Below are 20323 nucleotides of genomic sequence, written 5' to 3' on the forward strand. Positions count from 1 at the left end.
TAGAAGCCAAGGCATGTGCTAAGCCAAGGACTGTCACACCATCACACCATCATACAGAGGCAACCTCTGACAAAAACAGTAACTGCCCAGGGAAGTAAAAACCTTTATTTTATGATTTTTCAGCTGAACTGAGATTTGAACTTGCAGAGTAACATGATATTCCTAGTTCTTAGTGCCAATTATAAAACATTAAGCTTCAAAAAAAGTCACTAAGCTCAAAAAGTCACTAAACAAGACCCCTAATGAGCACTTCTGTTTAATATCACTAACTGTTACCTATAGTATTTTAAATTTCTAACCAACCACAGGTCACAAATCAACTATTTTGCTAATTTATACAAATCAGAATAGCAAATGTAGTTTGAACTATACCATGTAGACATCAAATTCATCCAAACATCTGAAAGGAGATTCAGTAATGGACCACAGAGAAAGAATGAAACAAACTGTTGAGAAGGAACGTTCACCTCCTGATAACGATCTCACATCGTTAAGAGCAGCTTTGTCTTCCTCTCCAGGCTGAACCTTGAAATAAAGATAATAAAATACTTTTTAAACTTGGAGACTTCCTAAAAAAAGAAAAAAAAGTTATTGGAACTGCAAACATGTTACATATGAACAGAGAGATCACTTGAGGAACAGCTTATGTACTTCACTGCCACTCTGGAAAGAATTCAGAATGAAATGGCTCCTAGCCATTTTTGAGATCACTGCAACTTTCTCCATCATAGTAAGATACACTGAACAGATTAAACAGATGACTCTGCCAATGTTTTCTTATTCAATTCTCTATTTTAATACCTATTAAACAGATTAAATAACTGTCAACAAATGTAATTATATCACAGTAAAATCCAATAGCTACCAGTTGTAATAGAAAAGCAGGTAATTGATTCACAATAGTAGCTTAAAGGAGGAAGTTTACCAGAACAAGTGAATCGTTGTAAACAGTCACTCCCCTCCACTAATTATGATGACACCTTGTGGCACTCTCCATTTAGGATTAAGCTTCAGTATTTTCTTGTCTTGCTAATTATATTACTTTTAATGAACTAAGCAGGAAGATTTTTTTTCTTTTTAATCTTCCTTGACTATATTTAAATTTTATGCATGATAAACATGAAATATGAGTCACAAAAAACGTAAAAAGAAAGACAGGCAATAAACTGAATCCATAAAATATGAAGTTGAGTTTTTTGGGTATCTATCCTTCACCTGTTTAATGAAGAGCGTGTCAACAAGTATTTGTGTCATCACTACACATTTTCCTCCTCAAATCCTAAAAGCAAAGTCTCCCACAGAATAAATAAATAAATGTTCTGTGACTAAGACTTTCTGGGAAGCATGTTAAAAGATACAAACTTACAGAATACAGAGAAAACATAATATGGAAGCCATCAACCACTTAAAGGCAGTAAGATGTTACACAATCATAAAAAGTAAATCTTCCTGTTATTCTATGTTATCTAGCAACATCCCCATTAAAGACAATGATACAGTTTGGCTTTATTCTTGTTTGTTTTCAACAGTGTGCTACAATTTGGCATATCACTTCTTGGAGAGGGGAGAACAATTCTATTCTTTGCAATACATGCTCTAGCAGCTGACACTAAAAGCAAACAAAAAACCACACTATTTTAACACGCATTATCATACTTCAAATAATATCAAATAACTTACTGTTATTGAAAGTGTCTCATTCTTGTGGTCGAAAAGTATTTTTCCACAGCAAGCTCGAATGCGTAATAAGTAGTCGAAGTACAGTTTGCATCGTAAAGAAAGGAGCCTTAAATCAGTTAAATCATGCAAACAAACATTAGCTCACCAAGTTTAAAGATACTTGAAAAAGTGACAGCAAATTTTTTAATCAACGGTTTCACATCATCATCTTTTTTTCCCCAAATCTCAAACAGTTAACATCGGAGAGAAATTAAAGACACAACATAACAAGTGTAGAAATACAGAAATACAGAGATTATATTTTCTGTGAATTTAATCCCTGCTTCAATTCTGTGAGATTCTGTGATTCTGTAATCGACTAGAAGCTTTTGACGTGCTTCTTTCGCAACTTCACCATGAAATAACCAGACTCCACTGCTATTTCCCTATCCACTGTTAGTGCTGCATTGTTACTATAGTGAAAAATTTACAAGGACTCTGCTAGACTCCAAGAATTAAACATTGTTGATTCCCTCTGCACTCCCTTCCTTCCTCAATTCTAGTACATAATTCTCCAGCAGACAATACAACACTGTTCCTCCAAGAATTTACTATGGTTCTTTAGTACACATTAGAGTGGGACCATTCTATGATTCCATGATTCGTATTCAAATTCAAGCACTAGGAACAAGATTCAGTTTGACCCTTATAGGCCCCAAAAGGCAAGTACCAGATTCTGCCGGTACAAATTTATCAACTGGCATTTCTATACTTCCAACGCAAAAGATAGGATTCTTTTGATCATTATTATCTCTCAAGATTGTACTGGCAATCCCATCCAAATCCCAGACTGAAAAGTACAAGAAGCAGAACCAACACATATATCCCTCAATTTCTGCTGAAAAAAAAAAAAAAAAAAAAAAAAATGTGTATATATATACATATACATATATAAAGGACAGTAAGGGACTGCAGCAAGAAAAGCAGTGCACTCCCAGTACAGACACTATGTCAGACTGACAGCTGTCAAATAACAGGACCTGAATAAAAATCCTGAATGTTTTTTCAGCATAGGGCAGAGAAGGAGTGGCTGCCCACAATGAAGTTATGGGAGCATACCACTGATAACTAGACTTAATGAAAACGGATGATAGGCTGGATTATTTCAACGTTAGCATGTTGCTGATATTTTACTGTCCAAAACCAGTACTGAAACAGAACTGTCTTGGATTGAGCGTGCATTGCTGAGGCCTGTGGTGTGAAGAAAAATATTTGCAGCCTCAACTGATTCATGTTGTTTTTCCATCTGTCAGTCCAGGGAGACTCTAAATTGTCAGACATAATAATATTGATACTGAGAGCAAGATGAAGTTAAAAAACTATGCAAGGCAAAAGTAAGGCAAAGGACTAGTAGCTGTGCTGACACAATCACTAGAACTTTGAGAGTCATCAGCTGTGCACTGCCTCACCTCAGAAGTATTATGGGACCTGAAATAAAAAAGGTATCACTTCTGTCCCTGGTCTGTCCAATATCAGGTAATCTGTATGATCTGTCAAGTGTGTCAGAGCACTCACTCACAGCTTCCTCAAACTGTCTCATACCTGCTGCCTTGTTTAAAGCAAGTATCTCTACTTTCAAGAATGTTAAAGAAAATCAAAAAAAGTACTGTCAAAATGAATCTCATGTATACCTAACCATGTGTGACATATCAGTCAGCCTGATATTTGAAAATTTCCAATGATAAGGATCTATAACTTTAGCATTAACATTTAGGCTCTGAAACAGGTTTAACTCTAAGACCATCACGAATACCATCTTTACAATACCTAATTCTCAAGGGTTTGCTCTGTAATTTACTCTGGAGTACAGGCAAAATTTACGTATCACCAGTTTATTTTGTTGGCCACAGAATGCAATCTCAGACAGCACTGAACCACACACCTCTGCCAGCAAGTCAAAAGAAAATACTTTGTAGCTGTTCAGCTCTTCATTCAAATTATAATAAATATAATCTTATGTGTGGAACAGTTGTTTGTTTATTTTCTAAAGACATTATTGAAGAAACACATACCTACATACTAATCATCTGAAATTACAGCATAATTAACTTACCTTAGGAACTGTCGATATATTCTGAATCTTTGTGTCATTATTTCTTCCAGCAGCATAATAAATCTCTTTAAGTTCTTTACTTTAATGTTTGCATCTTCGTATCTTTCCTTTGCATCAAGAAATTGTCTGTTTTAATTAACAGAAAGTCTAGCATTAGCATGCATTACATTAAAACCAAGCAATTGCTGAAGAAACAAACAAACAAACAAAAAAACATTCACACAAAAAAAAAAGTTTTGTGAGGCTCTAAGTTAAAGCTAAAAGCATTTCAGCATGTTAGGTAAGCTATCTTTCACGAATGAAAACAAGTCAAATTACTAAGGGTTCCTTCCAACTCAGGATATTCTACTACATTTTACCTCAGTTTGTTTTCCTTTTAAATGGAAGCTCTCGCACTAAGGAGAAATAGTGATTGGGCTCCCCATATCCACGAGGAATGATTTCTTAAAATTTTTTTCTTGAAATGCAGTCAAAACCTCAAGTAACTGCCTAAATTCTACATTAGCTACTCAAACTAGAAGCATGCTTAATGCTCAGTGCATCCCAGAGCAAGTGAGCTTTGTTCACACCACCTAGTCATAGCTGGGGTACCTCTAAATACTAAAAGAGCAAGTGTCTGATTATTAGTAACCTCAGAGTATCAACCCTGTGTAAGATCACTACAGGGGCAGTTCAACTCTCCTAAGACCATTCACTGGCTGCTCTTGGCTTGGACTGGCGCACGCTTCGTTGGGTTAGAAACTGGCTGGATAGCCGGGCCCAGAGAGTTGTGGTAAATGGAGCCAAGTCCAGTTGGAGGCCAGTCACTAGTGGCGTCCCCCAGGGCTCGGTGCTGGGGCCGGTCCTCTTTAACATCTTCATCAATGATCTGGATGAGGGCATTGAGTGCACCCTCAGTAAGTTTGCAGATGACACCAAGCTAGGTGCGTGTGTCGATCTGCTTGAGGGTAGGAAGGCTCTGCAGGAGGATCTGGATAGGCTGCACCGATGGGCTGAGGTCAACTGTATGAAGTTTAACAAGGCCAAGTGCCGGGTCCTGCACCTGGGGCGCAATAACCCCAAGCAGAGCTACAGGCTGGGAGAGGAATGGCTGGAGAGCTGCCAGGCAGAGAAGGACCTGGGAGTGATGGTGGACAGTCGGCTGAATATGAGCCAGCAGTGTGCTCAGGTGGCCAAGAAGGCCAACGGCATCCTGGCTTGTATCAGAAACACTGTGACCAGCAGGGCTAGGGAGGTGATCGTCCCCCTGTACTCGGCTCTGGTGAGGCCGCACCTCGAGTACTGTGTTCAGTTCTGGGCCCCTCGCTACAAGAAGGACATCGAGGTGCTTGAGCGGGTCCAGAGAAGGGCGACGAAGCTGGTGAGGGGCCTGGAGAGCAAGTCCTATGAGGAGCGGCTGAAGGAGCTGGGCTTGTTCAGCCTAGAGAAAAGGAGGCTCAGGGGTGACCTTATCACTCTGTATAAGTACATTAAAGGAGGCTCTAGCGAGATGGGGGTTGGCCTGTTCTCCCATGTGCCTGGTGACAGGACGAGGGGGAATGGGCTAAAGTTGCGCCAGGGGAGTTTTAGGTTAGATGTTAGGAAGAATTTCTTTACTGAAAGGGTTGTTAGACATTGGAACAGGCTGCCCAGGGAGGTGGTTGAGTCACCATCCCTGGAAGTCTTCAAAAGACGTTTAGATGTAGAACTTAGGGATATGGTTTAGTGGGGACTGTTAGTGTTAGGTCAGAGGTTGGACTCGATGATCTTGAGGTCTCTTCCAACCTAGAGATTCTGTGATTCTGTGATTCAGTAATGATTGGCTATACAATCATCACAGCACGTTTCTAAGTCTTCATACATCACTTAAGTATTAAATTCAGTGTAAGAAAACTGTTGTTTCCCCAGTCTCTTCCATCTTACCTGAACTAGACAGACATTAAAGATGACTTACTGTATTATTTCTTCTCTGTTCCCATGGTGATTTTTTTCTGAATTGATCCGCTCTCTTAAGCGATTCATTTCTGCATCCAGACTCTTAACAGTTCTGCTGACTTCTATGCGCTCTGCGTAGATTTGCCTAGCCTGGGCAGTTTTTTCCTACGGTAATGTTTGAAATTCAATTGTTACTTGTTGCAAAGACTAACAGACTTTTTAAACCAAGTATTTTGTCCTATGGAAAAAACCAAGACCTCTAAGAAAAAGCAAGTTTTCATATTGTTCTTTGCGTACAGTCATTACAGTAATTGTTATTGTCAACAACTTTACTCTAGATGTTCATATGTAGGTAGTTACTTCAGTGCTAAGAACTGTAACCATGTGAGAATTTTTCATATGTTCACAGTTCTTGATCTAATGCAGATAAATAAGGAACTAAATGTACTCTATTTCAACAGGGCCTAATCTTCCAGAAGTCTTCAGGAATGTGACCATAGAGTTCATCAGTAAAGCCAGATTAGTGAAGTATGCAAAAGATCAGGCATGTGATCTGTACGAGAAAAAAAGCTAGCATCCAAAAAGCAAAACAATACTATTCAATTTAACTTAAAATATGTATTTTAGGATTAAAGCATTCTAATCTTTGCATTGCATGAATGTAGAAAAATGAGTCCCAGGTGGATAACCATTAACTTATCTATCAAGACTGAGATGGTGCTCTGCCAGACAAGAGAGATCTTGATTCATTTATACAAAGTGAATTTTACTTGATTTAGACATGAACAGCTTAGAATACAGCTAAGAAAATACTCAGTTTAACTGGGCATTAACATGGTTTGTATGGTGTACAAGGAGAATGATTCATTACCAAGTTTTCAAAGGATCTTGACCATAAGCCTTCCATTAAAAATAAACAAACTTACCTCTAATTCTTTTTCTTTGGCAGCTAGTAATTCTTTATGTTTTTTTATGCAAGCCAAATGTTCTTTCTTTCTGTCTTCATAGTGCTGCCAACGACGTTTTCTGTTTTCCACCTCCGAGTCCGCTTTGCTTAATTCATCCTATTTTTGAATAACTCAAGATTTGAAAAGTGTACTGTATAGGGTAGATTCCTAAGCATCTCAAATATGTACACACCTTTCACAGGTTATCAGGTTACCATGCTGTTTTGTTTATTTTATTTTTTGTCACAATAGTTAAATGTAACTAATATATTTTTCAGTTGCCATCCTTAACTATTTCCTTCCCATTTGCTCTTGCTTTCTTAATTCTAGCTGACTAAATATCAATACACAATTTATGTGAGGCATACAAGAGATTCCTACAGTGATAATTCTGACTTTTTCCTCATTCCATACAAGCTTCCTCATTCTACAACTTTAGAATACTGTTTATATGCTGGACTCTGTTATTTTCATTTTCAAACCATTAATTCTTGAAAGCATAAGATTATCAGGATTCTATTTGCCAATACCAAAATTTTGCATTTACCTTCAATTTGCTATTTATCTCAAGCCTTGTTAATTCTCTGTGATTTCCAGGTCTCTTTCATACAGAGCTATAAAATCTATTTTGTAAACTGACCAATTGTGCATATTCTTAGCCATGCCTTAGCAGAAACAAAAAAAAAAAAGCCAAAACAAAAGATATGATCCACTTAAAGAAGAATTTCAATTAAACCATTTTTCCTGCTTTTTCAATTCCTGACTAAAACCACTTGAAAACAAAATAACCTCTCTTTAAACCTGAAATATTACAGCAACTAAACTTAACTATCAACATTATCTTCAAAATACTGCCAAGCTTATTTCTTGACATAATTTGGAGGAAACGCCCTACTTCTATATTCATAGGCAGCTCTTAACTGTATTAGGAACAAACATTCTTTTCTCCTGCCTCCGTTTAACCTCATTCCTGTTGCCACACCAAGGGAACAAAAAATACAATATGGAGTTATCGGTACCTTAATTGGACCAGCAATTTCTTCTACTTGATGAATTTTTTCTTTTATTTCTTCAAATCTTTTTTCGGCCTCCTGGAGAATATTGTTCAGTTCTTCCATTCTTCTGCTTTGCTCCTGCATTTCTTTTTTTGCAGATTCCATCTTTTTTTTATTTTCTTCAGACACATCTTCCTGTCAAAATATTTTAAAACGAAGAGCGAAAGGAGTTCATATATTTGCACATTATGTGATTTTTATTTTATTATCATTACCAGGGCATAGGCAATACTCTAAGCTCTCTAATGAGAATAAAAACAGCTCAATGTAATTGCCATGAAGGCTCAAAAGAACAGACGGATAAATTATCTTGAAATCATATAGCAAAAGAAAATGTGGAACTTCTTTATCTGAGTGAAAATTAAGCTGACTTAATTTGGGAGTTGATGGCTAGGATTTTGTGAAGAATTAGCCATGCTAATGATTTACTACAGTAATTTACTAAACAAAGAACATTATGACTTCCTTCCGGATCTGTGACGGTGACGTACATTCCATATACAGAGGAATATAGGAAGAGGAAGTGGATTTTCACTGTTCCCTAGAAAATTATACCATTCCTAATTGATTACTACTATACATACTTTCTGCTCTGAAAAGACAAATGCTCCAAAACTTAAGAAAAAATGTGTAAGCAAAACCTTGTATTGTGCTAATATTCTTTTTCACTATCAGACAACTGGGAAATCAATGTAGGAATGAAAGAAATAAGTGAAAGAATAGCAAATACTACATAGAAGTGATCAGAAAGTGCAGAAAAAAATACCAACGAAAATCAAAGAAAAGACTAAGGAGAAGTAAATATGTAAAACTACCAGCTGCATAAGACTATTGTCAGAAGGCAACAGTACAAATTCTGTTGTTGAATAATTGTCTTTTTTTTTTTTTCAATCACAAAAAATAAAAAGATACTCCCCTACAAAGAGATATGATCTTTTCAATTCCATTTAAAAGACAAACAATGTACATTTTCCTAAACCAACAAAATATTATTTGAAACAAAACATAAGAGTTCACAGAATCTGTATCTCCCAATCCTTTACTTTTTGGGTATGTTTTGAAGGGTTTACTCACATGAATATGTTCACTTGCTGAAAGACAACTTACTGTAAAGCTAAGAGGTTATGCAAGTTACCATCTCACTGATCCCATGGCATGGAATTTAACCAAAAGAATTGTAGTCAGCATTAACAGCATTTGTCAGACTGACTCTATGAATTAAGATCTTGATTGTTTGTAGACACTAGCTTATTACAGAGGAATAGCTAAAATTCCATGGCCACCAACAAAAATTATAATAGATTACTAAACATTTTTACTCTATTCTTAAATTACTAACTATATATTCTAAGAACATATGGATAAGCACTTTGTAGGAATCACAATAGTGCAATCCTTTCTTAGGATTTTAACTTTAAAACTGCATGATGAGTTTACTATAAACCAAGAAACTGTGGATACAGGACAGAGAAGCAGTACTGTGACATAATTTGCGCTAAATAGTGATCTTCATCTATGCTTCTAAGATGCTAATTCTGTCCTTCAAACCTACATCACTGCTCCTCCCCTGCCCAGAGTTTTATGGCACTGCATATCTGGAATGATGAAAGAAAATGCACAGAACATCTCTTTATAACACCACCTTGCCTTCCATAACTCTGCAGTACCATTGGTTTGAAGAAGGTGATAAACAGAGGAAAATCCAAACAAACAAATGAACACTCACCAAAAATACTACCATTACAATAATTGCACACTTTCTCTCAAGTATAACATTTTTCACTATTTTATCCAACTTGTGCCCTGGATGGTAATCTACAGTATTTAGTTGTTTCTTATTTTAAATAATTATCAACATTCAAAGGCATTATTTCACATCCTTATTAGACGTAATTCAATAATTTTTTCTTACCAATATTCGGATGTCCACTGACTGGTTTTCTTCTGTATTCTCAAGATCTGCTATTTCTGCTTTTGTTGTTCTTATTTTTATCTGGAAAAAAATATATTAAGTTTACCTTACAAGAAAAGATCATATAAATTCATCGAAGTCAATACAGAAAGTAATATATTTTTTTAGCTTCATTACTGCCTACGGAAGAACATTCTTCCCAGTTACCTATGGAATCCATTTTAATAAGGCAGAACTTGCCCTGAAAGTAACATGCACTTTAAAATCATTATTACTAAAAAAGCAGGAAAAAGAAACTTGTATCAAATTTTGCAGCAACTTCTTTCCAACTCCTTTCTTGCATCACAAAAAAGAAGTAGAGATTTCATTTGTGAGATTTAGTACAACTGAAAAAAAAAAGATACTATACAGAATAACAGCAACATATGCCAGGATTGATATGACTTGAATCACTTTGTCCTAAACAATGAAAACATCCTCTAGATACTAGCACGCAGACCCTTGTGTTTTTGCACAAGCACCAAATGAACAAAGGTAAGCATAAATATTGAAAAACTATCACCCACTCAAATTATAGTATAGAATTCAAAGTGAAACAGGAAAAAAGTGATTAACACCTGAAGATTAACACAACACCTATTTTTACCTGTAGTTCTTTTTGGTGTTGTCGATGACGATGAAGATGATCTTCATTCCGCCTAATCTCATTTTGAATGGAATACAAATGTCGCTGACATGCTGTCAACTGTGCCTTCCTGTTTGCAACTTCACTCTCCAAATGACTTGGAAAAAAAAATGATACTGAGATATTATATACATACAAAAACACAGACATACACGTATAAGTTATTGAGTGACCAAAAAAAGTACATGGAGAAACAGGAGAGTAGTGGAGGGTGGAAGTTTCTCATGCACATACATCTAAATAGAAAAATATGCAATTCTACTATTCATGTCAGCAAATGCACATTTTAGAGAAACAATGTAAAAAGATGCTTACTTTATTTCTGCTTCAACATTTTTGCTGAGATACTTGGGTCTGCGGTAGTCAGAAGAATAGTATCGTCTATCAAATACTTGATCCCCTTCAACAGTGAAAGCTTCTCTACAATTTCTTGGAGGATTATTAGACTGCATTACTTCACGAGCTTTACGGCTACTCTGAAAAATACAATTGCCTTATCATACCTATAGAAAATCCACCATAATTACAGATATTACTTTAAAACTAATGTAGAAGTTCTCTCACTCAGAAATCATTTACATTTCTAATGAAAAATAAGAAACACAGTAATGAAAGAATAATTTTAGAGTATGTAGCATTAAGAAACTGCTTTTCTTTGTTGAATAAGTCATTTGCATTATTAAACAACCCACTTACTTTAGTTGCCATTTTCTTTTACTCTGGTACAAATTTCTCTAAATCGTAAATTCTGTACTCTAATCAATCCCTTATAATTTGCTCATAACATTAAATAAAGGCTGAGGAAATCTGCTGGTAAAAACTACTGTTAGAGGCCACAAGCATGGCCTCTGTCTGAGGAAATTAATGTTTATACAGCCAGATTTCAGATTCAGTTGAAGGTGTTCAGGTAGGTCTCTAAGGTGATAATATCATGAAGATCAGCAGTCGGTTAAAGCAGAAGAGGAAGAACAGAACTAGTATTTCTGCCAAAAGAAAAGGATGGGAAGATTCAGCCATTATGTATCCCATTCAGTAACAGCCACACATGCTAAACAGCCAGTCAGCTCTGGATTAGACAGAGCATAAGAAGTTTCTTCCAGTAGGAATGTCAGACTGGACATTGGGAAAAGTATTTGTTTGTTTTTTTTTTTTTTTAGAGAAGAAACAGTCCACAAAAATGCAAATGTCATTAGTTCTGCTGCTCATGAAATACCTTCCTTTAAGTAAATTTACGTTTAACACAAGGACAACCATACATCTTATTTTAATCTTTGAACAGTCTACTTATAATGTTATTTGCTGGAGTCTGTATCTTCAGTAGTAGCAGAAAATTAATTAAAATATACACTTTCTTTAACGTAAAAAAAGAAAGCCATGTGACAGCAGGAAACAGTTCATTAATATGCTTTTATCAAAAAACATAATCAAAATTACAAAATCTTAACACTAGTTGCAAGTTACCTCAATATAAAAGTCTTCATAACTTTTTTTCTTAAACCTGTCTAAACCATAAACTTATTTCGTTGCACCCTCTCATCTCAAATGTTTTAACAGTGCACAGACCGAACTGAAGTGGCTTTGGCTATTGTGGTAAGTAAAGAATAAGTTAGGCTGTGAACACTTTCATACAACAGAATTTCATGTAGGTGTAGGTGAGTGAATGCCCAAAAAGGAGCTTTTGAACTCTCAAGCACAAGCCTGCTACTCACAAGGTACAACTGGCAGGGGATGGTTGTAAGTTTTGGTAACACAGAGATGACACAAAACTGACACATACGGAATCCATCAATTAGTAAAGAGCCAGCAATTAGGATGCTGATCAGAGGCACACAGACTGTTTAGACTGGAAAACTAGAAATCTAGAAAGAAGGTCCATGATGGGTTGTCAGTTTACTCTGTCTCTCCCATGATAAAACATGGTGTTCCAAGTGTTCCAAAAAATCTGACAGTTTATTGAATGTCAAGAAAGCCTTTATGGGGAACCCTTCAGTGGAAAGGCATCGGTGTACGGACTGCATTGTTACACAGATAACTGTTGCAGTTATTGTCTTTACGGACCTCACCTCAGTGTCTGTAAGTTATGCTTCTGGGGATGAAAAAATAAAAAAACAACAAAAAACAAAACCAGAAAGTCACCACACCTCTACCTGCCTGTCACAGACAAAAACCAGAGGAGGAACTGGATATAGACTATATAAAGAGACAATGCCTTTCTTTAGAGGCCAGTAGGGAGGGGAGAGCCTTACTTTAATCAGCAGGATTTTTTCTATACCCCTCATATCAATCAAACAGTTGGCAACCACTGGATCATCTATTTCCAATGCTGTAAGAACTGATGGGAATTCTGGATGGTGAACTCCTCTAAAAAAAAAAAAGTAACAACAACAAACAACAACATACACATGAAATTCTTTGAATCAAAATTATACATAGTTCTTTCAAATTGATAACAATTGATAACACTAACTACGTAACAAAATTCAAAATGTAACTTACCTGTGTCTAACATCATAAACTTTATCCTGAAATTTATTTACAATTATTGAAGGTCTAAGCCCACGTGGATAATGATTTGTCATCAGTTGCTGAAGAACTCTTTCATCACTATGATTATCACAGCAAAATGCCTGAACTAAGCTCTTTAAACAAGATTCAATAGCCAAGGACAGTTCAGCATCTTTCGGATGAATGAAAGCACCTATACAAACAAACAAGACAAGGCTTTAGGAGCTTTGTTCCATAACATATACTTACATAATGCATTTTTACCGCTGTGTTTTTGTTTTCATTTCTTTCTTTCCTTTTTAAAGGGTCTGAAATAAACCTCTATTACAAGAAGGAAAAAAAAAAAAAAAAAGAGTTCACTAAAAAAGAAATGGCTCTACAACAGACAAGCTACCCTGACAACAGACATAAATTTGTCTTCCTAGAGGCCTGCGCTTTTTTTGTTTTTGTTGTTTTAAGTTCTTTGAGAGGCCACTAACTCCATTAAGATACTAATTTGAGGGCAGCAGAGCAAGAGTGTGTCATGGTAAAGACTACTTATTAACTGCTCCAAGGGTGAAGGCAAAGGAAAACTATGCTAAAAGTTAACATTGTATCACCTGCCATCAGTAGCAGTGTTCACACATCCCCACCCTGCAGTAAACACCTAGTTTTCCAAGTACCTACAAGGGTAGGTAAGATACACTGACAGCCACACATAGAACTGACTCTTTCAACTGTACTCCTTCAATAATTAAACTGAACAGTTTTTGTGTGTTTTTCTGTTGCTATTGTTGTTTAGTACACCAGGCAGGATTTTTTTCCTCCATTTCCCTAACTTTTATCAGACCTATGAACTAGAAAAACTGCTTTTCTAATAACTATTTATTTACTCTGTGCTTTTAAAAGGTCACTGCATTGCAACACATCACTGAAACACCCAATCCCCATCATTATCTTTAACTATTCCTCCATTGGTGAGTAAGAAGGTTTTGACGGATGAGACCTTCCTGCAACACACCTCACCAAGCAAGCAGCATCAAGACCTTACAACCAGACTTAACTCTCCCCTGGAATTCCTGTTAGCATGGTCGATCTAATCTAAGAGCAAAGTCCTCAGCTAAGCATCTCCCTACCTTATGATACTTGGCAAGCCCCTTCAAATGTCATAATTCCACTCAAAACTCTCCTGCTCTGCAACACCATTCTGAAATGTATTTTACAATATCTTCACAAAATAAACAATTGGAGAGTTGGCATGACAGCCAAAGAATTTTTTGATTTAAGATGTCTTCAGAAGAAAATTACCCAGACTCAAAGGGGAACAGCTCTAAGATAACAGCATAATCTCCCAAAGTCTCCAAACTTCTTCCCAGAAGTTCTAGAAATACTGCTAGTATCACACAGTTTAGCCAGATGCCCTTTCCTGAGTATAAGTGAGCCTTTCATGCTATCCAAATTTAAAAGCAGGAAACCTTTTAAACCCCCAAACTCATTTTTTTCCACAAATAGCCTGAAAGGATGAATTAAAACAAGATCAGTAACAAGCCATGAAACCAAGCCAAAGTTAAGAAGTTGTGTAGGAATTGGAGGGATAGCAAGTTTCACATTGTAACTGCATAAAATACCATAATAAAAACAGCTGCAAAATTAGGAAAGACAGATTTTACCTAAATAATATGATAAAAAGGACAGAAGCAAAAGATAGTCTACCAAAACAAAAATTTTAGTCCAGGAATTACAGAAGGTATATTTTGAACTGCCTCAATAACAAATAGCTTTTCTAAAAGTTCATTGTTGACAGCAGCAGCCATTCAAGTAAACCTGTAAAGAAATATTCCAAAAACTGTATTTTTAAGCTGTTATTCTTACCTAAAGGTCCAACAGGTTTGCGTTTAAAGTGTCCTTGCCTGTAGGCTGTTTCAACTGCTTCAAGAAATGATGGTACATGTTGCCCAAATCTTTTAAAGATATTTGTTTTACTATCTCTCAGCTCTCTCAGCTGTTTCTGCTTAGCATCCAATTCTTGTTTCATATCACCCTCTTCTCTCCTAAAAGAAGAGATTTTTTTTTCAGTAGCAGCAGCTTATGAAGTCTTAATTTTAGAGAAATAATTGTGGTCTTATTTTTTAAGTATTAATATAATAGGATATCATGAGAAGACCTCCATACATCAAAGTACAACTAGTTACAAACCCACAATTATTTTAGAGCTTTAAGAAACATGAGACAAAAAAATAAAAAAAAACACAAGAAGATTCCACATTGCAACATAGCTTTACATGACTTTACCATGGTGAAAGGTACGAAGAGAAGAGCACAACACAGATAAAAATGCTAAAGCAGATGTAAAAACACCAAAATTATCTCAAGCAGTACAGAATGCTAGAGATACATATTGATAAACAATTTTACTTCGTGAAAAAAAACAACCGAAGCAAAAAGCACAACAGCAAGACAATATTCTAAGATGAATTTTGTCTTACAGAAAGACACCTAACAAACTGTAAATTTGTATTGTGCATTATTTACACAGTAATACATGTTATAAACAAAAAATGACAACAAAGTAAAAGATCAATACTACTTTCTATTTTCATATTTCAATTTCACCCTCTTCTACAAAGGTCTTCAACAGAAGAAAGAAAATACTGTCTTTGATATTTGGTAAAAGATGTTTTGTTAATAACACATCATGTATAATGGGCAACAATTCTCAAATGTCTTTAAACAATAAATGGCAACATAACCATAACCCCCTCCGGTAACCACTGCTCAAGTTCAGGTTTCCAAATCACAGCATATAAATGCTTTGTTTTTCTAGTTCATTTATGAGTTAAATAGACATTTGAAGCAAGTGGTTTAAAGTCTCTATAAATTTACATGTAATTATAGATACAATAATTATCTTTAAGTGTATATAATTTGTTACATCATGTTGTAGATCTGATGACGTCATACCGGGATTTACTAGCATATAAAACATGAAAATAATGCAAATCATAGTCTTCCCATAAGGTGATGATACGAGAATAAGTGACAGACAATGGGAAGAAAGGAGGACATGAAATTGCAGCATAGATTTAAACCAGGATTTAAATTAGTATTACCTTTCATCTTTAATAACATAACGGTTTTGTTAATTCTCCAAAAGTTTCTGAATTTAGCCATACTCTGCAGAGAAAAGTTTAGCAATTCCTAAGATCAACTAGGAAGGAGAGGGAAACAACAAACAAAAGCAAATATAGAAACTGAAGCCTAATACTTGAATGCAAGAAAATGAAGGTATATAAGAGACGATCTCTCATAATTTGAAGTAAAAAATAACAACTCTAACTTACCTAAGTTTAGCATCTTCTTCCTTATGTTTATAAATAGCCTGCTGAAACTGATCCATCTGTTGGCCAATCATCACTTCCTCATTATGAAACGCCTGTAACTTTTCCTTTAACTGTGCAATTTTCCTTTGTTTTTCCATCTTTTCAGGAACTGAAACCCTATTAGCACTAGAAGAGATCACACTTTAATATTTTAAAAACTGCATGATAATTTGTAGTGTTTACTTAAAACTTTTATCATTTTAACTAAAATTAGCAAAATACTACTTCTGATATGTACTTACAAACTTCTAGTACGTCACATATAGATCTATGAATCAAAAAAATGTATTTAAGATTCAGAGCATTCACAAGATCTACAAATCAGAGTGATCTTTTTCATTTTAAATTTGCAATCACACAATTCTCGCATTACATTCCTATAATAACTGTTTTAAAGAGTATTTGCTTTTGCAACACTGTATAAGCTAGAGAAATGTATACTGTCACCAAGGAAAAAGAAAAGCTTTTTTCTGCCCAATTGCCTCATGACCTTCCAGTCAAAATCTTGGCATACAAAGAAGCATGGCCAGAGACATTTAAATGTTTAATCTTCAGAAGGGTCTAGTTAAACAACTGTTTTCTGTTACTACAGATTTTCTCATTAATCAGAAGAACTCACTCTGTACATATCTATACAATAAATATACACCATAATCACTGTATCTGTATTTACCTGTTTTTCATTTCTTCAATTCGGTTACGCAGCTGTTCATCATCTTTTCCCAGACGTTTCAACTCAGTTTTGACACGGTTATAGAGTACCTGTGAAGGAAACAGGACATTATCTTAGCAGAAACAAGAATAATTTCAAGACAGAAATACAGTTTTGAGAAAGTAAACACTGAACTGCATCCGAACAAACAATTACTAATACTTCCAATAATAAAAAAATCAAATTAACTGTTATACCTTCTTTTTCACACTCTCTAATTATATGCTGACTGAAGCTGTCCATTGCTTAACACCTGTGTAAAGATATAAATTCTATGACCCTGAAGAAAAGCTACTTGCCAATCAATCACCTTTTTGAATTACACTGAGCTACACTACACATTCAGGAAGCTTAGACATAGAGAAGCATATATGGGTAGACAAGGAAGAGAATTAAGGCTTTAAATCAGTTTCAACATTGAAAGTTGCTTTGCCTACCTCAGCTTCATTAACTGCTTTTCTTCTTGCCTGCACATCAGCTTTTAATAAAATACACCGAGGTTGCAGGGTTTCTGCTTCTTCATTTATTGTTCCTAATTTCTCTTGTATTGTTTTGTACTTCTCCTCTGCTTCATTTAGTTTAACCTTTAAGACAAAAAGAAAATAATATGCAAGTAGTAATGTAACAAAATTTTCTGCAAAACCTCTTCATGCTACAGAGGAAGTATGACCTAAAAGAATCCATCTGCTGACACATCTCACAAGTCATTCACAATATGCAAAGAGGAAAATTAACATAGGAACAAACTCAGGAAACCAAAGACTATCAAATCTTTTTTTTTTTTTTTTTTTCTTACTTATGCTTTACTCAAAACACGGGACTCTAACTACAATAAGGCCAAATGGAGAGAGGTGAGACCAGTATCAAGACAATGTTTCTTCAATATTACACATACATGTTTGGCCATACAGTAAAAAAACACTTAAATTTTAAAACAAATATATACTTTTAGTTTTGTTTTTTTTTCCAATATTTTAAAAAAGTGCCAATTCATAGAATTTGGAGAAGTTTCAAAAGACTGAAAAGTTTAAAATAACAGTGCCTAGTATTTCCCTGCAAATGATGCATGTCATCGCAATTCTGAATGTTTTGCAATATTATTCTTTTCTGCTATCTCCAGAAGCTCCAGAAGTTTTAAGTACCATCCAAATAGTCTGTTTAATTTCCAGATGTCTCCTGGAATCAGACATTCATCTTCAGTGCACTGAAAACTAAGGAAACCTAACATGACACATCTCTGAAGGATATTCTGCTGTTAAAAGGCACAGGCACTGAAGGAGTACTCTCAACAACGAAACAATTTAAGTTCACATTCATTGGGATAAGCAATGGTAGCCACCCAAAATTTACAGTAAAAGTAGTGTAATTATACCTAGATCTAAAGCATCAGCATGAAAACCACTCATATAAACCCCTATTAAAAAGCAGAAAACAAAGCGTCCTAGAATTTTTCTCCAATTGGATGTGGAATGCAAACATTACTGTTAAGTAAACATTTGCAGATGGTAAACACTAGTATCTGTAAGGCTACAGAGCCTTGAAAAAAGCCTAGAAAGTCAGTTTACAAGCTAAAGGAGAAGCATAGTTTTCAATATTATTTCTATTCTTAAGCCAAGAAAGCAAAACCAAAAATTGAAACATATTTTAAACTTTATATGTACCTGGCATTCCTCTAGCTTTTGATCAAACTTTTCTGTATTTCCTTCTTCAGCTCTGATGCCTTCTCTGATTGGCTGTATTTCTCTTTCCATCTCACCCACCTAAATATTAGCACATATCAGAATGTCTTCAGCAGTTTAGGAATAATTTAAAGTTGGTTTTATATGTGGAAACATTAGAACAAGGAACTTACCACAGCCCATGCCATTTTATGTTTCAACTCTTCAAGATGATTTCGCATTTCATTCACATACCCAATGCTTTTGTAACGTTCCTTTTTTTCATTATAAAGCTGCTTAAGCTCTTGAAGACGCTTTAAAAAAAAAAGTTCAATTGTAGAAGCATAATGCTACAATGCAATATGAAATGTTGGAAAGATTTTTTTGAAACTAACTTTGACTAAGAACAAGTCAAAACTACATCGTTTTAACTATTAGCTATTTCAGTGCTCAAACCTGTGTTAATAATTACTGTGACTTTAACATACCTCTTCTCCTTGTTCTATCTGAAGACTTGTATTTTCTTTAGTTTTCATAATATATGAATAATCTTCTTTCATTTGCTCCAGCTGAGTCGCCTTCATAAAAAACTATAAAAGAATAAAAAGATGCAGATGTCAAATTTATTAGTTTACCTAAGTGAGCTTTATATAATTACCATGGGAAGACCACTCATCCCAACTGCTATGTACAATAACTGGTACATTAAGCAAAATAACTGGTGAGGTATTTTTGAATAATGAAGCAACTCGGCAGCATCCTAGAAAATTTAATAATTTGGTCAATAAAGTATTGACCAAATACGTCTAAAAGTTAGAAAAAAGAAACTACAAATAACTGTTTCTGCAAGTGGATGACTGCTACAATCAGGTAATTAAAATCAAGAATTCTGAAAGTTTGTGGTTTTTTTTCCCCCCAAAAGACAGCTCTAAAATTTTCAAACCTGTATTTTTTGTTTCAAATATTTCTCTTTATTTTCCTGGAGTGCATTGGTTTTTTTTTAATTACGTGAACCAAACTGACTAAAAGTTACCTTTTAACATTTAATCAATGTATTAAAAGATTTTTCTTACCTTATACTTGTCACCTTCATTTTTAGACTGTAAGAAGTGCTTACTCATCTCTTGAGTTAAAACAGACATGGGATTATCTACCTGTAATGTTAGATGCACTACTTTATTTTTATTTTAGAGAAAAATTTTAGAGAAAAGAGGTACCATGTAACTGCGATTAGGGTTGGGATGGGAACCATATGCGTGCACACACACATACACACACACACACAAAAAAAAAAAAAAACAACCCACACTCCTAACACAAATTTGAATCACAAAAATGACTTTTAAGGAACTGTTTTTAGGGAAGAAAAATGTCTTCTGGAAAGTGCTTGTTTTATCTATTTATTTAACAAGATTAACATTGGGAATTTCATCCAATGCCATTTAATTTGTCTTTATTTAATTGCCCAAAGTATATCATTCAATTCAATGAACTGTCCAATATATTCTTCCAGAAGTTCCCACAACATAAAATCAATACATAGTAAATGAAGTTTATATTATTTGACAAGCTGAATATTTTGAATGTTTTATACTTGATGTACACTACCTAATCTTTCCTTAATCACATAGGCAGCAAAAAAATAAGAAATACATGTGAAAAAAGTCTACCACATTTCCGCAATAGAATAAGTTGAAAAAAATCATCAGGGGAAAAATAAATAAATAATAAGGTCCAGGTATGTAAGAAACCTACATAGGCTAAGAGTTTCATTAATATGATACATAACTCAAAGTTTGCAGAT

At 34.9% G+C, this 20323-nt stretch overlaps 1 protein-coding gene across 4 annotated transcripts in view; it reads right to left on the bottom strand.

Annotated features, from left to right (window-relative positions):
- Positions 1 to 20323, bottom strand: part of SMC6 (structural maintenance of chromosomes 6) — a 33856-nt gene that overhangs the window by 3205 nt on the left and 10328 nt on the right. For 3 of the 4 annotated variants that reach the window (XM_005015048.6, XM_005015051.6, XM_021269218.4), the window contains exons 8-26: positions 19593 to 19673; positions 19008 to 19109; positions 18714 to 18833; positions 18523 to 18621; positions 17299 to 17445; positions 16823 to 16911; positions 16111 to 16275; positions 14642 to 14820; positions 12782 to 12983; positions 12532 to 12646; positions 10601 to 10761; positions 10247 to 10382; positions 9601 to 9681; positions 7653 to 7823; positions 6613 to 6750; positions 5706 to 5851; positions 3773 to 3898; positions 1681 to 1786; positions 373 to 525 (exon numbers count right to left, since the gene is read on the bottom strand). In XM_005015048.6, the coding sequence (XP_005015105.1) occupies positions 373 to 525; positions 1681 to 1786; positions 3773 to 3898; positions 5706 to 5851; positions 6613 to 6750; positions 7653 to 7823; positions 9601 to 9681; positions 10247 to 10382; positions 10601 to 10761; positions 12532 to 12646; positions 12782 to 12983; positions 14642 to 14820; positions 16111 to 16275; positions 16823 to 16911; positions 17299 to 17445; positions 18523 to 18621; positions 18714 to 18833; positions 19008 to 19109; positions 19593 to 19673 (2517 nt within the window). The remainder of the gene's footprint in view (positions 1 to 372; positions 526 to 1680; positions 1787 to 3772; positions 3899 to 5705; positions 5852 to 6612; positions 6751 to 7652; positions 7824 to 9600; positions 9682 to 10246; positions 10383 to 10600; positions 10762 to 12531; positions 12647 to 12781; positions 12984 to 14641; positions 14821 to 16110; positions 16276 to 16822; positions 16912 to 17298; positions 17446 to 18522; positions 18622 to 18713; positions 18834 to 19007; positions 19110 to 19592; positions 19674 to 20323) is intronic. The other variant, XR_002399868.4, reaches the window with a different exon arrangement.

The sequence above is a fragment of the Anas platyrhynchos genome, chromosome 3 (assembly GCF_047663525.1).
Source record: "Anas platyrhynchos isolate ZD024472 breed Pekin duck chromosome 3, IASCAAS_PekinDuck_T2T, whole genome shotgun sequence".
Classification (NCBI taxonomy): Eukaryota; Metazoa; Chordata; class Aves; order Anseriformes; family Anatidae; genus Anas; species Anas platyrhynchos.